The sequence below is a fragment of the Rattus norvegicus genome, chromosome 3 (genome assembly GCF_021556685.1).
Source record: "Rattus norvegicus strain SHRSP/BbbUtx chromosome 3, alternate assembly SHRSP_T2T, whole genome shotgun sequence".
Classification (NCBI taxonomy): Eukaryota; Metazoa; Chordata; class Mammalia; order Rodentia; family Muridae; genus Rattus; species Rattus norvegicus.
The window spans coordinates 75,076,995-75,091,930 of record NC_141536.1 but is presented as its reverse complement, the minus strand read 5'-3'; the positions used below and the strand labels follow the sequence as shown (position 1 = coordinate 75,091,930).

The 14,936-nt window shown below is 37.6% G+C and overlaps 1 protein-coding gene across 1 annotated transcript; it reads left to right on the top strand.

The window, feature by feature from the left end:
* The first annotated feature begins 1,035 nt into the window (after nucleotides 1–1,035).
* On the top strand, nucleotides 1,036–1,989 carry Olr716 (olfactory receptor 716). Its single transcript, NM_001000622.1, is given in 1 exon segment — nucleotides 1,036–1,989. A coding segment is annotated over 1 exon segment (954 nt).
* The last annotated feature ends 12,947 nt before the right edge of the window (nucleotides 1,990–14,936 follow it).

Genomic DNA, 14,936 nt, shown 5'->3' with positions numbered 1-14,936 from the left:
CTTTGAGTGTTCTTCTTTTGGTATTCTGGACAAAGAATTCCTATGTGAGGACTCTCAGCAGCCCTACCCTAAATGCTTAAAATAATTAAGACTAATTTAAATCTTATTTAATCTTAAGATTCAAAACATGTCCTTTCACTATTAAATCTCTCTTTTCTGTTTCTTTTGTCAATCTGTCTCTCTGCATAGTTTTATCTGTGAATTCTGGAAAAGGTATGATTTCCGCTGATTCAGGATTTGTTAGGAGCCATGATTTAGTTCCGGTAAAGTAAAAATAGCTTTGAAAATTCTGCTGGTGGATATAATTGTGTTACTGATTAGTATAAGCAAGAATGAAATGGAACTGTAACTAGTAAAATATGACAGAATTAGATGAAGCAAGTTATACAGGTTGCAGGTAATAATATCTGAATAATATTTGAATTCTTTGATGAAATTAAAATCCTCCCTAATTATGTAGATTAAATAAGATATATATGATGACTAAAATTGTCTTGTGAGGTTAAGTATCTATGTCAAATAGTCCAACATAATAATAGGCTTGGTATGGATCCTCAAGGAATAGTGCTAATATTGGTACCACAAAAGTTCAAATATTAGAATCTTTTTCAAAGATATTACCAGCTAGAAAGTTTGCTCTTTCTTAGTGGATAAACTCAGGGTTTAATGGTACAACAATTTATCAACTCTCTTTAGGAGAAACATTTCTATATTTATTTGGTATATCAAAACCAAGGAGTAATGTGTTTTAAATAACTTTTTATGGGTGACAGAGATATCTCTATCTGAATTTCTCTCTAGAGATCTACTGTTATTTTTTATAACCTTAGCACTCAGAGACTTATTAACAGAAAACAAATGCAGCTTGTTACAAGATGAAGCTCAATACATATTTATTAAATGTCTACTATTGGTTAACTACTGTAAAGACACTATATGCCCCATGACAGGATGGACTCATGGTCCTGTTAACATATCATGTGAGGTCTGATTTTCCTGAGCTCTTTGTTTGAAACAAGACTGATAGAAGAATAAATGGGCCAGAGCAACAATGTCACAGAATTTGTCCTGCTGGGCTTCACCCAAGATCCTGCTGGGCAAAAAGCTTTATTTGTTATGTTTTCACTGATGTACATTGCAACAATGGTGGGCAACCTGCTCATTGTAGGGACAGTGATTGTCAGCCCCTCCTTAGGCTCCCCAATGTATTTCTTCCTTGCCTCTCTGTCATTCATGGATGCTATTTATTCCACTGCCATCTCACCCAAGTTGATTGTAGACTTGCTCCGTGAGAAAAAGACCATCTCCTTCAGAGCTTGCATAAGCCAGCTCTTTATAGAGCATTTATTTGGTGGGGTTGACATTGTCATTCTGGTGGCAATGGCCTATGATCGCTATGTGGCCATCTGTAAGCCACTACATTATTTGATCATCATGAATCGTCGGGTATGTATCCTCTTCTTGGTGATGGCCTGGGTGGGAGGTTTTGCACATGCTTTGTTTCAAGTTCTTGCTGTATATAATCTTCCTTTCTGTGGTCCCAATATCATTGACCACTTTGGCTGTGACATATACCCGCTCTTGCTACTTGCATGTACTGACACCTACCTGATTGGTCTCACTATCATTGCTAATGGTGGAGCCATGTGTATACTCATCTTCATCTTACTTCTACTTTCTTATGCAATAATCCTAAGATCTCTCCAGAATCACAGTCAGGAAGGGAGGCGCAAAGCTCTGTCCACCTGCAGCTCTCATGTCACTGTGATTTTTCTCTTTTTTGTTCCCTGTATTTTCATGTATGTTAGACCTGTTTCTAGTTTTCCTATTGACAAATCCATCACTGTAATTTATACTGTTGTCACCCCCATGTTGAATCCTTTAATATATACTTTGAGAAATTCAGAGATGAAAAATTCTATGAAAAAGCTCCTGCAGAAAATATTAAGTCCGAATAGACTAAGGCTTCTTTGCTGCTTATATTATTAAGCACTAGGCATCAATCCCATTTAAACCATTGTGGTGTGACTTGAACAGTCACACTACCACTTGGTACTCTGAAATTACTAGTATTATCAAGATAGTTTTCAAATATTGTTGTATAGTTTTTGTAAGTAGTACAGTTGCTTCCATATAATACATTTTTGATGAATTGCATATCATATTTTTATTTTTCTTTTCAATAAATAATTTTCTTTATTTTTCACATATTTTGATCATTGTTTTTCTATTTACTCTGTCTTTCATGCTCTTTCTCCTCTCTTCATGTTCTTTTTCTCTTTCTCTCTGTCTCTCTCTGCCTCTTTCTGTCTCTTCCAGTCTGTCATCTGTGTGTCTGTCTGTGTGTCTGTCTGTGTGTCACTCTCTTACTCTCTCTCCTTTTCCTCTTAACTCTCTTAATATCACCCCCCCAAAAAAACCACCAAAACAAACAAAAAAGTAAATAAACAAAATGAAACAAAATGTTCCCCTTCAGCAAACCAAACCCATGGAGTTAATTTTCTGTTGGTTTACTACTCTTAGGCATGAGGTGAGCCCTGGGTTTCAGATGATATATCCAGTGACACTCCATTGGAAAATACTGTTCTTTCCTTTCCCAGCTGGCAACAATCATAAATAGCTTGTTGGTAGGCAAATAACTTTTTGTGTACTTTCTCTTTTCAGTACTTGGATTTTTGTGTGGCCTGTATCTATACAGGTCTTGTGCATCCTTTCACAGCCTCTGTGAATTGATACATGCACTGTGTCTTAGAAGTCATCTGTCACTTCTGTCTTTTTTTAATCTATCCACCTCCTCTTCTACATAGGTCCATGAGCCTTGAAAGGAGGCATTAGATGAAGATACTTCATTTAAGACCAATTTGATGTATTTTTCCTAAATGGTTTTGTTAATATAATTCACTTGGTGGACTTCTTTAGGCTTCCTATCAACTAATTACATATTTTACATGTTTTATAAAAATCTCTTACTCTGATAGATTTTCTCCACTCTTATTTATTTTGATCAATAACTATTCTCAATTAATTAAATTTCAGCTTAAAATAATTCTGTTTATCTGCTTTTATTATTTTATTAAGATACTCATAATCTGTGATGTAGTTATGTTGTTTTGAAATGTGTAAGCTCTATACAGTGGTAAGGACATAATTTCCTTTTTATTGTTTATTTCTATGTGTTGAGAAAACTCATGATCTATTTGCTATGCCTTGTAAACTGGATATTATTTCTCATTATTTTTATAATTGTCCTTTTTGGTTGTCCTAAAAGGATTTCCTTGTTTGAAGACAGAGTATATTCTTTATATTTTATGTTCATTTTGTTCAGGGCCTCTTTCTAAACCATTTAATTTGGTGAATCAACATTTTCCCAATTAATAGTTTATTACTAGATGCCAATGAAGCAAGCTTCTAAAAGCAAGAAAATATTTATATGAATAGTTATATTCATTCTAATTAAATAATTATATTCAAACAACATTTCAAAATTAGAAAGTATATTGGCAGATGGCTTGTTGAATATGTAGGCAGTTTAGAGAATGGCTGATGTTTTGATCTCATTAAATCTTTCTTTGGCAGAGAGCTATCTTTCTGTAGTGGTAGAATCCTTCATTACATTTGGTCTCAGTTTGCTTTCATCATTTAGAAGTTTCATGTTTTTCCTTTGAGATTTTTACAATTTGTGTCATGTTAATTAAAAGTGTGCTTTCTATCTTACAGTTTCTAATGAATGTGATAAATAGTAATGAAGTTAAACCACGAATTCTGAGACTTTATCAACAATCTTTATGTAATATGATGGCATTTTTGTTAATTCCTTGGATTTCTTAGATTAAAAAAATGGTACCATTTGAAATTATTTTTCCACCAATATTTATCTTATAATCTATTTCCTCATCCTGCTGATGTATTAGTTAAAATTAAACAGTAAATATCATCATTAGGATGATACTAATTTTAAAAAGCCTTAGTTTGTTTCATGGAGGCAATCAAAATTTGTTTGTAAAGCTTTCCCCACTAACAAGACTTTGTGTTTATTTTAAATGGCCTTAACCCCCTCATGGACCATTGAACTACACTCTGAGAAGAGAACCGCAGGAATTGCAGGTATACATGAGAAGCTTCAATATAGACAAATATAACATAACATAAAGTTAGGTTAGGCTTCACATAACTGAATCAGACTCAATGTAAAGGGATTTATCTATTGGTTACACGGATATACTGGTTATATCTCGAGCAAGAAATCTTCTTAATGCAATCCTATTTTTCCTTTCCTTCAACATACTTACGGTAATTTTAACTGATATATGAACCAATGTTTGTGTTATCAGTAATAGGGTACTTTCATAATAAAAACATTAAGTTATTGTGTTTAAAAATACCTGAATCATAATATGAAAATTACTTTAAAAGAATTACCGAGTGAAGTTTTTTTTTATTATTGTTTTTTTCTCCATCTTTATTAAATTGGGTATTTTTTCTTTTTTTATCTTTATTAACTTGAGTATTTCTTATTTACATTTTAATTGTTATTCCCCTTCCCAGTTTCTGAGCCAACATTCCCCTAACCCCTCTCCATTCCCCTTCTATATAGGCTTCCCCTCCTGATCCTCTCCCCATTACCACCCACCTCACAAAAATCACATTCACTGGGGGTTCAATCTTGGCAGGACCAAGGGCTTCCCCTTCCACTGGGGCTCTTACTAGGCTATTCATTGCCACCTATGTGGTTGGAGCCCAGGGTCAGTCCATGTATAGTCTTTGGTTAATGGCTTAGTCCCTGGAAGCTCTGGTTGGTTGGAATTGTTCATATGGGGTCTGAAGACCTTTCAAGCTCTTCCAGTTCTTTCTCTGATTCCTTCAACGGGGGTCCCGTTTTCAGTTCAGTGGTTTGCTGCTGGCATTCGCCTATGTATTTGCTGTATTCTGGCTGTGTCTCTCAGGAGAGATCTACATCCGGTTCCTGTCAGTCTGCACTTCTTTGCTTCATCCATCTTATCTAATTGGGTGGCTGTATATGTATGGGCCACATGTGGGGCAGACTCTGAATGGGTGTTCCTTCTGCCTCTGTTCTAAATTTTGCCTCCCTATTCCCTGCCAAGGGTTTTCTTGTTCCCCTTTTAAAGAAGGAGTGAAGCATTCACATTTTGGTCACCCTTCTTGAGTTTCATGTGTTCTGTGCATCTAGGGTAATTCAAGCATTTGAGCTAATAGTCACTTATCAATGAGTGCATACCATGTGTGTTTTTCTGTGATTGGGTTACCTCACTCAGGATGATATTTTCCAGTTCCATCCATTTGCCTATGAATTTCATAAATTCATTGTTTTTGATAGCTGAGTAATATTCCATTGTGTAGATGTACCACATTTTCTGTATCCATTCCTCTGTTGAAGGGCATCTGGGTTCTTTCCAGCTTCTGGCAATTATAAATAAGACTCCTATAAACATATGGCTTTCTTATATGTTGGGGCATCTTTTGGGTACCCAAGAGAGGTATAGCTGGGTCCTCAGGTAGTTCAAGGTCCAATTTTCTGAGGAACCGACAGATTGATTTCCAGAATGGTTGTACTAGTCTGCATTCCCACCAGCAATGGAGGAGTGTTCCTCTTTCTCCACATCCTCGCCAGCATTTGCTGTCACCTGAGTTTTTGAACTTTGCCATTCTCAATGGTGTGAGGTGAAACCTCAGGGTTGTTTTGATTTGCATTTCCCTTATGACTAAAGATGTTGAACATTTCTTTAGGTGTTTCTCAGCCATTTGGCATTCCTCAGCTGTGAATTCTTTGTTTAGCTCTGAACCCCATTTTTTAATAGGGTTATTTGTCTCCCTGTGGTTTAACTTATTGAGTTCTTTGTATATTTTGGATATAAGCCCTCTATCTGTTGTAGGATTGGTAAAGATCTTTTCCAAATCTGTTGGTTCCTGTTTTGTCCTAACAACAGTGTCCTTTGTCTTACAGAAGCTTTGCAGTTTTATGAGATCCCATTCATCGATTCTTGATCTTAGAGCATAGGCCATTGGTGTTTTGTTCAGGAAATATTCTCCAATGCCCATGTGTTTGAGATGCTTCCACAACTTTTCTTCTATTCGTTTGAGTGTATCTGGTTTGATGTAGAGGTTCTTGATCCACTTGGACTTAAGCTTTGTACAGGGTGATAAGCATGGATCAATCTGCATTCTTCTACATTCCGACTCCAGTTGAACCAGAACCATTTGTTGAAAATGCTATCTTTTTCCCATTGGATGGTTTTGGCTCCTTTGTCAAAAATCAAGTGACCATAGGTGTGTGGGTTCATTTCTGGGTCTTCAATTCTATTCCATTCGTCTATCTCTCTGTCTCTGTACCATTACCATGCAGTTTTTATCACTATTACTCTGTAATACTGCTTGAGTTCAGGGAAAGAAATTCCTCCAGAAGTCCTTTTATTGTTAAGGATAGTTTTAACTATCCTGGGTTTTTTGTTATTCCAGATGAATTTGCAAATTGTTCTGTCTAACTCTCTGAAGAATTGGATTGGTATTTTTATGGGGATTGCATTGAATCTGTAGATTGCTTTTGGTAAAATGGCCATTTTCACTGTGTTAAATCTGCCAATTCATGAGCATGGGAGATCTTTCCATCTTCTGAGGTCTTCTTCAATTTCTTTCTTCAGGGACTTGAAGTTCTTATCATACAGATCTTTCACTTGCTTCGTTAAAGTCACACCAAGGTATTTTACATTATTTGGGAATATTTTGAAAGGCGTCGTTTCCCTAATTTCTTTCTCGGCTTGTTTCTCTTTTGTGTAGGGGAAGGCTACTGATTTATTTGAGTTAATTTTGTACCCAGCCAGTTCGCTGAAGGTGTTTTTCAGGTTTACTAGTTCTCTGGTGGAAATTTTGGGATCACTTAAATATACTGTCATATCATCTGCAAATAGTGATATTTTGACTTCTTTTTCAATCTGCATCCCCTTGATCTCCTTTTGTTGTCTGATTGCTCTGGTTAGAACATCAAGAACTATATTGAATAAGTAGAGAGAGAGTGGGCAGCCTTGTCTAGTCCATGATTTTAATGGGATTGCTTCAATTTTCTCTACATTTAGTTTAATGTTAGCTATTGGTTTACTGTATATGGCTTTTATTACGTTTAGGCATGAGCCTTGAATTCCTATTCTTTCCAGGACTTTTATCATGAAGGGGTGTTGAATTTTGTCAAATGCTTTCTCAGCATCTAATGAAATGATCGTGTGGCTGTGTTCCTTCAGTTTGTTTATATAATGGGTCACGTTGATGGTTTTCCATATATTAAACCATCCCTGCATGCTTGGGATGAAGCCTACTTGATCAATGTGAATGATTGCTTTGATGTGCTCTTGGATTCGGTTTGCTTTTTATTGAGTATTTTTGCATCGATATTCATAAGGGAAATTGGTCTGAAGTTCTCTTTCTTTGTTGGGTCTTTGTGTGGTTTAGGTAAAAGAGTAATTGTGGCTTCATAGAAGGAATTTGGTAGTGATCCATCTGTTTCAATTTTGCGGAATAATTTGGATAGTTTTGGTATGAGGTCTTCTATGAAGGTCTGATAGAATTCTGCACTGAACCCGTCTGGACCTGGGCTCTTTTTGGTTGGGAGACCTTTAATGATTGCTTCTATTTCCTTAGGAGTTATGGGGTTGTTTAACTGGTTTATCTGTTCCTGATTTAACTTCGGTACCTGGTATCTGTCTAGGAAATTGTCCATTTCCTGCAGATTTTCAAGTTTTTTGAATATAGACTTTTGTAGTAGGACCTGATGATTTTTTGAATTTCCTCTGATCCTGTAGTTATGTCTCCCTTTTCATTTCTGATTTTGTTAATTTGGACACACTCTCTGTGTCCTCTCGTTAGTCTGGCTAAGGGTTTATCTATCTTGTTGACTTTCTCAAAGTTTAATTTTTGGTTCTGTTGTTGCTTTCTATTGTCCTTTTTGTTTCTACTTGGTTGATTTCAGCTTTGAGTTTGATTATTTCCTGACTTCTATTCCTCCTGGGTGTATTTACTTCTTTTTGTTCTAGAGCTTTTTAGGTGTGCTCTCAAGTTGTTGACATATGCTCTCTCCTGTTTCTTTCTGCAGGCAGTCAGAGCTCTGAGTTTTCCTCTTAGCACAGTTTTCATTGTGTCTCATAAGTTTGGGTATGTTTTACCTTCATTTTCATTAAATTCTTGGAAGTCTTTAATTTCTTTCTTTATTTCTTCCTTGACCAGGTTATCATTGAGTAGAACATTGTTCAACTTCAATGGGTATGTGGGCGTTCTTCCCTTATTGTTATTGAAGACCAGCTTTTGACCGTGGTGGTCTGATGGGACACATGGGATTATATCTATCTTTCTGTGTCTGTTGAGACCTGTTTTAGGACCAATTATATGGTCAATTTTGGAGAAAGTACCATGAGGTTGTGAGAAGAAGGTATATCCTTTTGTTTTAGGATAGAATGTTTTATAAATGTCTGTTAAGGCCATTTGGCTCATGACTTCTCTTAGTCTGTCTATGTCTCTGTTTAATTTTTGTTTCCATGTTATGTTCATTGATGACAGTGGGGCATTGAAATCTCTTACTATTATTGTGGGAAGTATAATATGTGCTTTGAGCTTTAGTAAGTTTTCTTTTCTCTATGTAGTTACTCTTTTATTTGGAGCAAAGATATTTAGGATTGAGAGTTCATCTTGGTGGTTTTTTCCTTTGATGAATATGAAGTGTCCTTCCTTATCTTTTTTGATGACTTTTAGTTGAAAATCCATTTTATTTGATATTAGAATGGCTACTCCAGCTTGCTTCTTCAGACCATATGTTTGGAAAGTTGTTTTCCAGCCTTTCACTCTGAGGTAGTGTCTGTCTTTTTCTCTGAGGTGTGTTTCCTGTAGGCAGCAGAATGCAGGGTCCTCGTTGCGTATCCAGTTTGTTAATCTATGTCTTTTATTGGAGAGTTGAGACCATTGATGTTGAGAGCTATTAAGGAATCGTGATTATTGCTTCCTTTTATTTTCATATATGGATGTGAGATTATGTTTGTGTGCTTTTCTTCTCTTTGTTTTGTTGCCAAGACGATTGGTTTCTTGCTTTTTCTAGGGTGTAGCTTGCCTCCTTATCCTGGGATTTACCATTTATTATCCTTTGCAATGCTGGATTTGTAGAAAGACATTGTGTAAATTTGTTTTTTTCATGGAATATCTTTGTTTCTCCATCTACATTATTTGAGAGTTTTGCAGGGTACAGTAACCTGGGCTGGCATTTTTGTTCTCTTAGGGTCTGTATGACATCTGTCCAGGATGGCTTTCATAGTCTTTGCTGAGAAGTCTGGTGTGATTCTGATAGGTCTGCCTTTATATGTTACTTGACCATTTTCCCTTACTGATTTTAATATTCTTTCTTTATTTTGTGCATTTGGTGTTTTGACTATTATGTGACAGGAGGAGTTTCTTTTCTGGTCCAATCTATTTGGAGTTATGTAGGCTTCTTGTATGTTTATGGGCATCTCTAATTTTCGGTTAGGGAAGTTTTCTTCTATGATTTTGTTGAAGATATTTACTGGTCCTTTGAGCTGGGAGTCTTCACTCTCTTCTATACCTATTATCCTTAGGTTTGATCTTCTCAATTCTCCTGAATTTCCTGTATGTTTTGGACCAGTAGCTTTTTCCGTTTTACATTTTCTTTGAAAGTTGAGTCAATGATTTCTATGGAATCTTCTGCTCCTGAGATTCTCTCTTCTATCTCTTGTAATCTGTTTGTGATGGTTGTATCTCTGGCTCCTTGTCTCTTCTTTTGGTTTTCTATATCCAGGTTTGTTTCCCTTCGTCCTTTCTTTATTGCTTCTATTTCCATTTCTAACTCCTTCACCTGTTTGATTATGTTTTCCTGGAATTCTTTCATGGATTTTTGTGTTTCCTCTCTATAGGCTTCTACTTGTTTATTTATGTTTTCCTGCCTTTCTCTAAGCAAGTTCTTCATGTCTTTCTTGAAGTCCCCCAGCATAATTATCAAATGTGATTTTAAATCTAGATCATGCTTTTTTGGTGTTTTTGCATATTCAGTGTTTGCTTTGGTGGGAGAATTGGGCTCTGATGATGCCAAGTAGTCTTGGTTTCTGTTGCTTGGGTTCCTGTGCTTGCCTCTCGCCATCAGGTTTTCTCTGGTGTTACCTTGTTCTGCTATTTCTGACAGTGGCTAGACCATCCTATAGGACTGTGTGTGAGGAGTGCTTTAGACCTGTTTTCCTGTTTTCTTTCAGCCAGTTATGGGAACAGAGTGTTCCGCTTCCGTGCATGTAGACTTTCCTGTCTACAGGTCTTCAGCTGTTTCTGTGTGCCTGTGTCCTGAGTCCACCAGGCAGGTTGTTTGGAACAGAAAAGTTGGTTTTACCTGTGGTCCCGTGGCTCAAGTTGCTTGTTGGGGCTGTTTTTGAGCTGTAGGTGAGGGCAGCAATCAGGAGGGTCTGCGCCGCCTTTTGCTGGAGCCCCCATTCACCAGGATCCCAGATGGCATTAGGTGTTTTCCTCTGGAGTCAGAAATGTGGGCAGAGTGTAGTCTCTTCTGGCTTCCTAGGTGTGTCTGCCTCTCTGAAAGTTTAGCTCTCCCTCCCACAGGATTTTTGTGCAGAGAACCGTTGACAGATTCCCTTCAGGTCTGGAAGGTGTCTGGACTGCGGGGGTAGGGGGGTCTGCCATTCGAGTGCCCCTATCTTCCAGTTCCTAGAGGCCATATACAGTTTCCTCTTGGGCCAGGGATGTGGCCAGGGGTGGGCAGTTTTGGTGGTCTCTCCTGCCCTGCAGTCATGGGAGTGCTCAGTTGTCCAGGCGGGGAGTTCTCTCTCCCAAGGGGTTAGGGAGCAGTGAGCTATGGGCCTGGATCAGTGAGGCTGGGGCTCCAGCTCCCGAGTGAAGTTTTTATACTCATACAGATACAAAGTTATTTTTAAATACTGGAAAATCAAATAACCTCTTGTTGCATAAAAGATGATACTAGACTTAAATTATACTAAAGACCCCACCAGTAAAAGCTTAATTATTTTCAACAAAGAGATTTACAAATTCTAAGTAACTTATACTGGCAGTTCTGTCAGAGTTACACCAGACTTCTCAACAGAGACTCTAAAGGCCAGATTATCATGAACAGTTGTCATGAAGACCCAAAGAAAACACAAATGGCAGCCCAGGCTACTATACCCAACAAAATTCTCTCAGTTACCATAGATGAAGAAACCAAAATATTCCATGATGAGAACCAAATTTAAACAATATATATCTACTAATCCAGCCCTGCAGAGGTTTCTAGAAGGAAAACTCCAACAGGAGAGTATTTATCCCAAAGATAAAACAGGAAATTAATCATTTTACAACTAATCCAAAAGGAGAGAATCATGTACATAATTTCAACTCCAACAACAAACATAACAGGAACAATCATCTCTCTTTAATATTTTTCAAAATCAATGTAATCAGTTCTCCTGTATAAAGACATAAGGTAACAGACTGGATGAGCAAGCAGAAGCCAGCATTTTGCTGTATTCATGAAATACACCTCAATGACAAAGACAGTCATTACCTCACAGTAAAATATTGGAAAAATTCCAAACAAATGGTTCTAAGAAACAGGTGGGAGTCACCATTCCAATTTCCAATAAAATAGACTTTCAACCAAAAGTTATCAAGTTATCAAAAGAGTTGTGGAGGATACCTCATATTCACCAAAGGAAATAGCCACCAAGAAAAAGTCTCAATTCTGAACATTTATGATCTAAATACAACGGCACTCATATGCATAAAACAAACTTTACTAAAGCTCAAAACACATATTGGACATCACACAAGAAGAGTGGGAAACTTCAACATTTTACTCTCAACAATGGACAAGTCACTGAAACAGAAACTAAACATAGACACAGTAAAACTAAGAGAAATTATGAACCAAATGCACTTAAACAATATATTCAGAACATTTCACCACCAAAACAAAACAAAAATACCTTCTTTTTAGCACCCGACAGTAACTTCCAAAAATTGACCATTTAATTAGTCACTAAACACGCATCTACAGATATGTAAAGATTGAAACAGTCCCATGCATCCTATTGGATCACCACTGACTAAGGCTAGTCTTCAGTAACAACAAAAACGGCAGAAAACCTACACACCTATGGAAGCTGAGTAACTCTCTACTCAATGACAACTTGGCTGGGGAGGAAATAAAGAAAGAAATATCTAGACTAGAAATATCTAGAAAGAATATCTAGAATTTAATGACAACAAAGACATAGCATACCCAAACTATGGGGCACAATGAAAGCAGTGCTAAGAGGAAAATTCATAGCACTTAGTGCCCTCATAAAAAAACTGGAGGGATCCTAGACTAGAAACTTAACAACACACCTGAAAAGCCCTAGAAAAAAGTGAAGCAAATATACCCAAGATAAGTAGATGGCAGGAAATAGTCAATGCAGGACTGAAACCAATCAAGTAGAAACAAAGAGAATGATAAAAAGAATCAACAAAACCAAAAGATTGTTCTTTGAGAAAATCAACAGTATAGATAAACCCTTAGCTGAGCTAACTAAAGGATCAGAGACAATATACAAATTAACAAAATCATACATGAAAAGAGAGACATAACAGAAACTGAGGAAATTCAAAAAAATCATCAGATCTTACTACAAAATTCTTTACTCAACAAAAGTTGAAATATATAATAAATGGATGACTTTTTATATAGTATTGTTGAAGCAGAGAAATGCATGCTTATAGGAGCCTGATATAGCCATCTCCTGAGAGGCTCAGCCAGAGCATGTCAAACACAGAGGCAAATGCTAGTAGCATACCATTGAACTGAGAATGGGGTCCCTGTTGGAGGAATTATAGAAAAGACTCAAGGAGCTGGAGAGGCTTGCAACCCCATAATAACAATGCCAACCAACCAGTCTCAAAGACTACACATGGACAGAACCATGGCTCCAGGTGCATATGTAGCAGATCATGGCCTTGTTTAACACCAATGGGAAGAGAAGCCCTTGGTCCTGCCTAGGCTGGACCCACAGTGCAGGGGAATGTCAGGGAGGGTGGGAAGGGAGGTGGTTGAGGAGGGGGAACACCCTCATAGAAGAAGGGGAGGGGTATGGGACAGTGGGTTTAGGGCCAGGAAACCAGGAAACGGAATAACACTTGAAATGTAAATAAAAATATACAATAAGAAAAGTAAAAATAAAAAAGTGAAAAAAAGAAAACAAAAGAAAATATCATCCTGAGTGAAGTAACCTAGATCCAAAGGACATGCATGGTATGTATTAGGTGATAAGTGGATAATAGTCCAAATGCTCAGAATACCAATAATCCAACCCTAAGACCATCTGAAGTTTAACAAGAAGGAAGGCCAAAGAGTGGATGCTACAATCCCACTTAGAAGGGGGAACAAAATAATCACTGGAGGCATAGGGAGAGGGTAATGAAATGGCAAAAAAGTGAGGGCAGGTTCCGGTATGGGAAGAGACAAGAAAAAAGTACAGAAGACTAGGAAAATGAATAGAAATTTGTAGCAGGGGAGGATGGGGAATGGGGGAGAACCACTAGAAAGTCCTAGATTGCAGGGATATCAGAGGCTCCCAAGACCCAATAGGTAATACATGAGCCAAAATACCCAACAGAGGGGGAAAGAACCTGAATAGACTACTTCTAGTAGATAGGCATGGCCCCAAGTTGAGGGACGGAGTCACCCACTCATCTCAAAAGTTTTAACCTAGAATTGTTCCTGTCTGAAGGAAAGCAGAGACAAAAATGGAGCAGAGACTGCAGGAAATGCCACCCAGAGACTGCCTTACTTTGGAATGTATCCAATTTGCACACACCAAATACCAGTACTATTGCCAAGATGTGCTTGTAGACAGGATTCTGGTATGACTGTCGTCTGAGAGGTTGTGCCAGCACCTGACTAATACAGATGCAGAAACTCACAGCCAACCATTACACAGCCGTAAACCCCAATGGAAGGAATAGGGAAGAACTGGCGAGATGAAGGGGGTTGCAACCCCACAGGAAGAACAATATTAACTGACTGGATCCATCGGAATTCCCACAGAATAAATCACCAACCAAATATTATGCATGAGTGAGTCCATGGCTCCTGTTACATACGTAGCAGAATGACTTGTCTGATCTGGAATCAGTGGGAGGGGATGTGCTTGGTCCTTTTGCAGCTTGTTGCCCCAGTGAATGGGCATGCTAGAGGGGTGAGGCAGGATTGAGTGGGGGTGAGAGTACCCTCTTAGAGGGAAAGGGGAGGGGAGACCAGTAAGGGGGCAACATTTGAAATATACACAAATAAAATAATCTATAAAAAAGATTTATAAAACCATTATTCAAAATAAGTGGAATAGGGAATGGGAGGCAGAGTAGTGGATAGAATAAGGGGATGATACTCACTGATTCAAATCTTTCAGTTGTGCTATTTTAATCATGTTACAGATGTCACAGCAGTATTATATCATAAATGTGTAGAAATCATGTAACTATTAGATCAAGTAGCAAATATACTCTTGTGAAGTTCTCTCAAGTAGATGAGAAAGTGCTAATGACTTTTTCTTGATTCTACTGATTCCTGCCACACACAAGAGAACAAAAATTAAGATTTTGATTCCTTCTAGGCAAAAAGAGTATAAAACTCAGAGATTTGAGAAGATGGTTTTAAGGCAGTATCTTTTCAACATGACAAGGTCTCTGCATTATTGATATGACAGAGCACCTGGGTTTTCCTGAACAAGATGAAGTCAGTTAGTACTCTACCATGTTTGACCTCATTGGTGCTATCCCTGCCTGTGGATCCAATGATAGTTGAAACTTTCTCTCTGGGTGAGAGAAAGTTTTCTGCAGTTTTTGACCCCTAGTGGGTTAATAATACTTGTGAATAACCCTACATCAATGCTTATATAGAA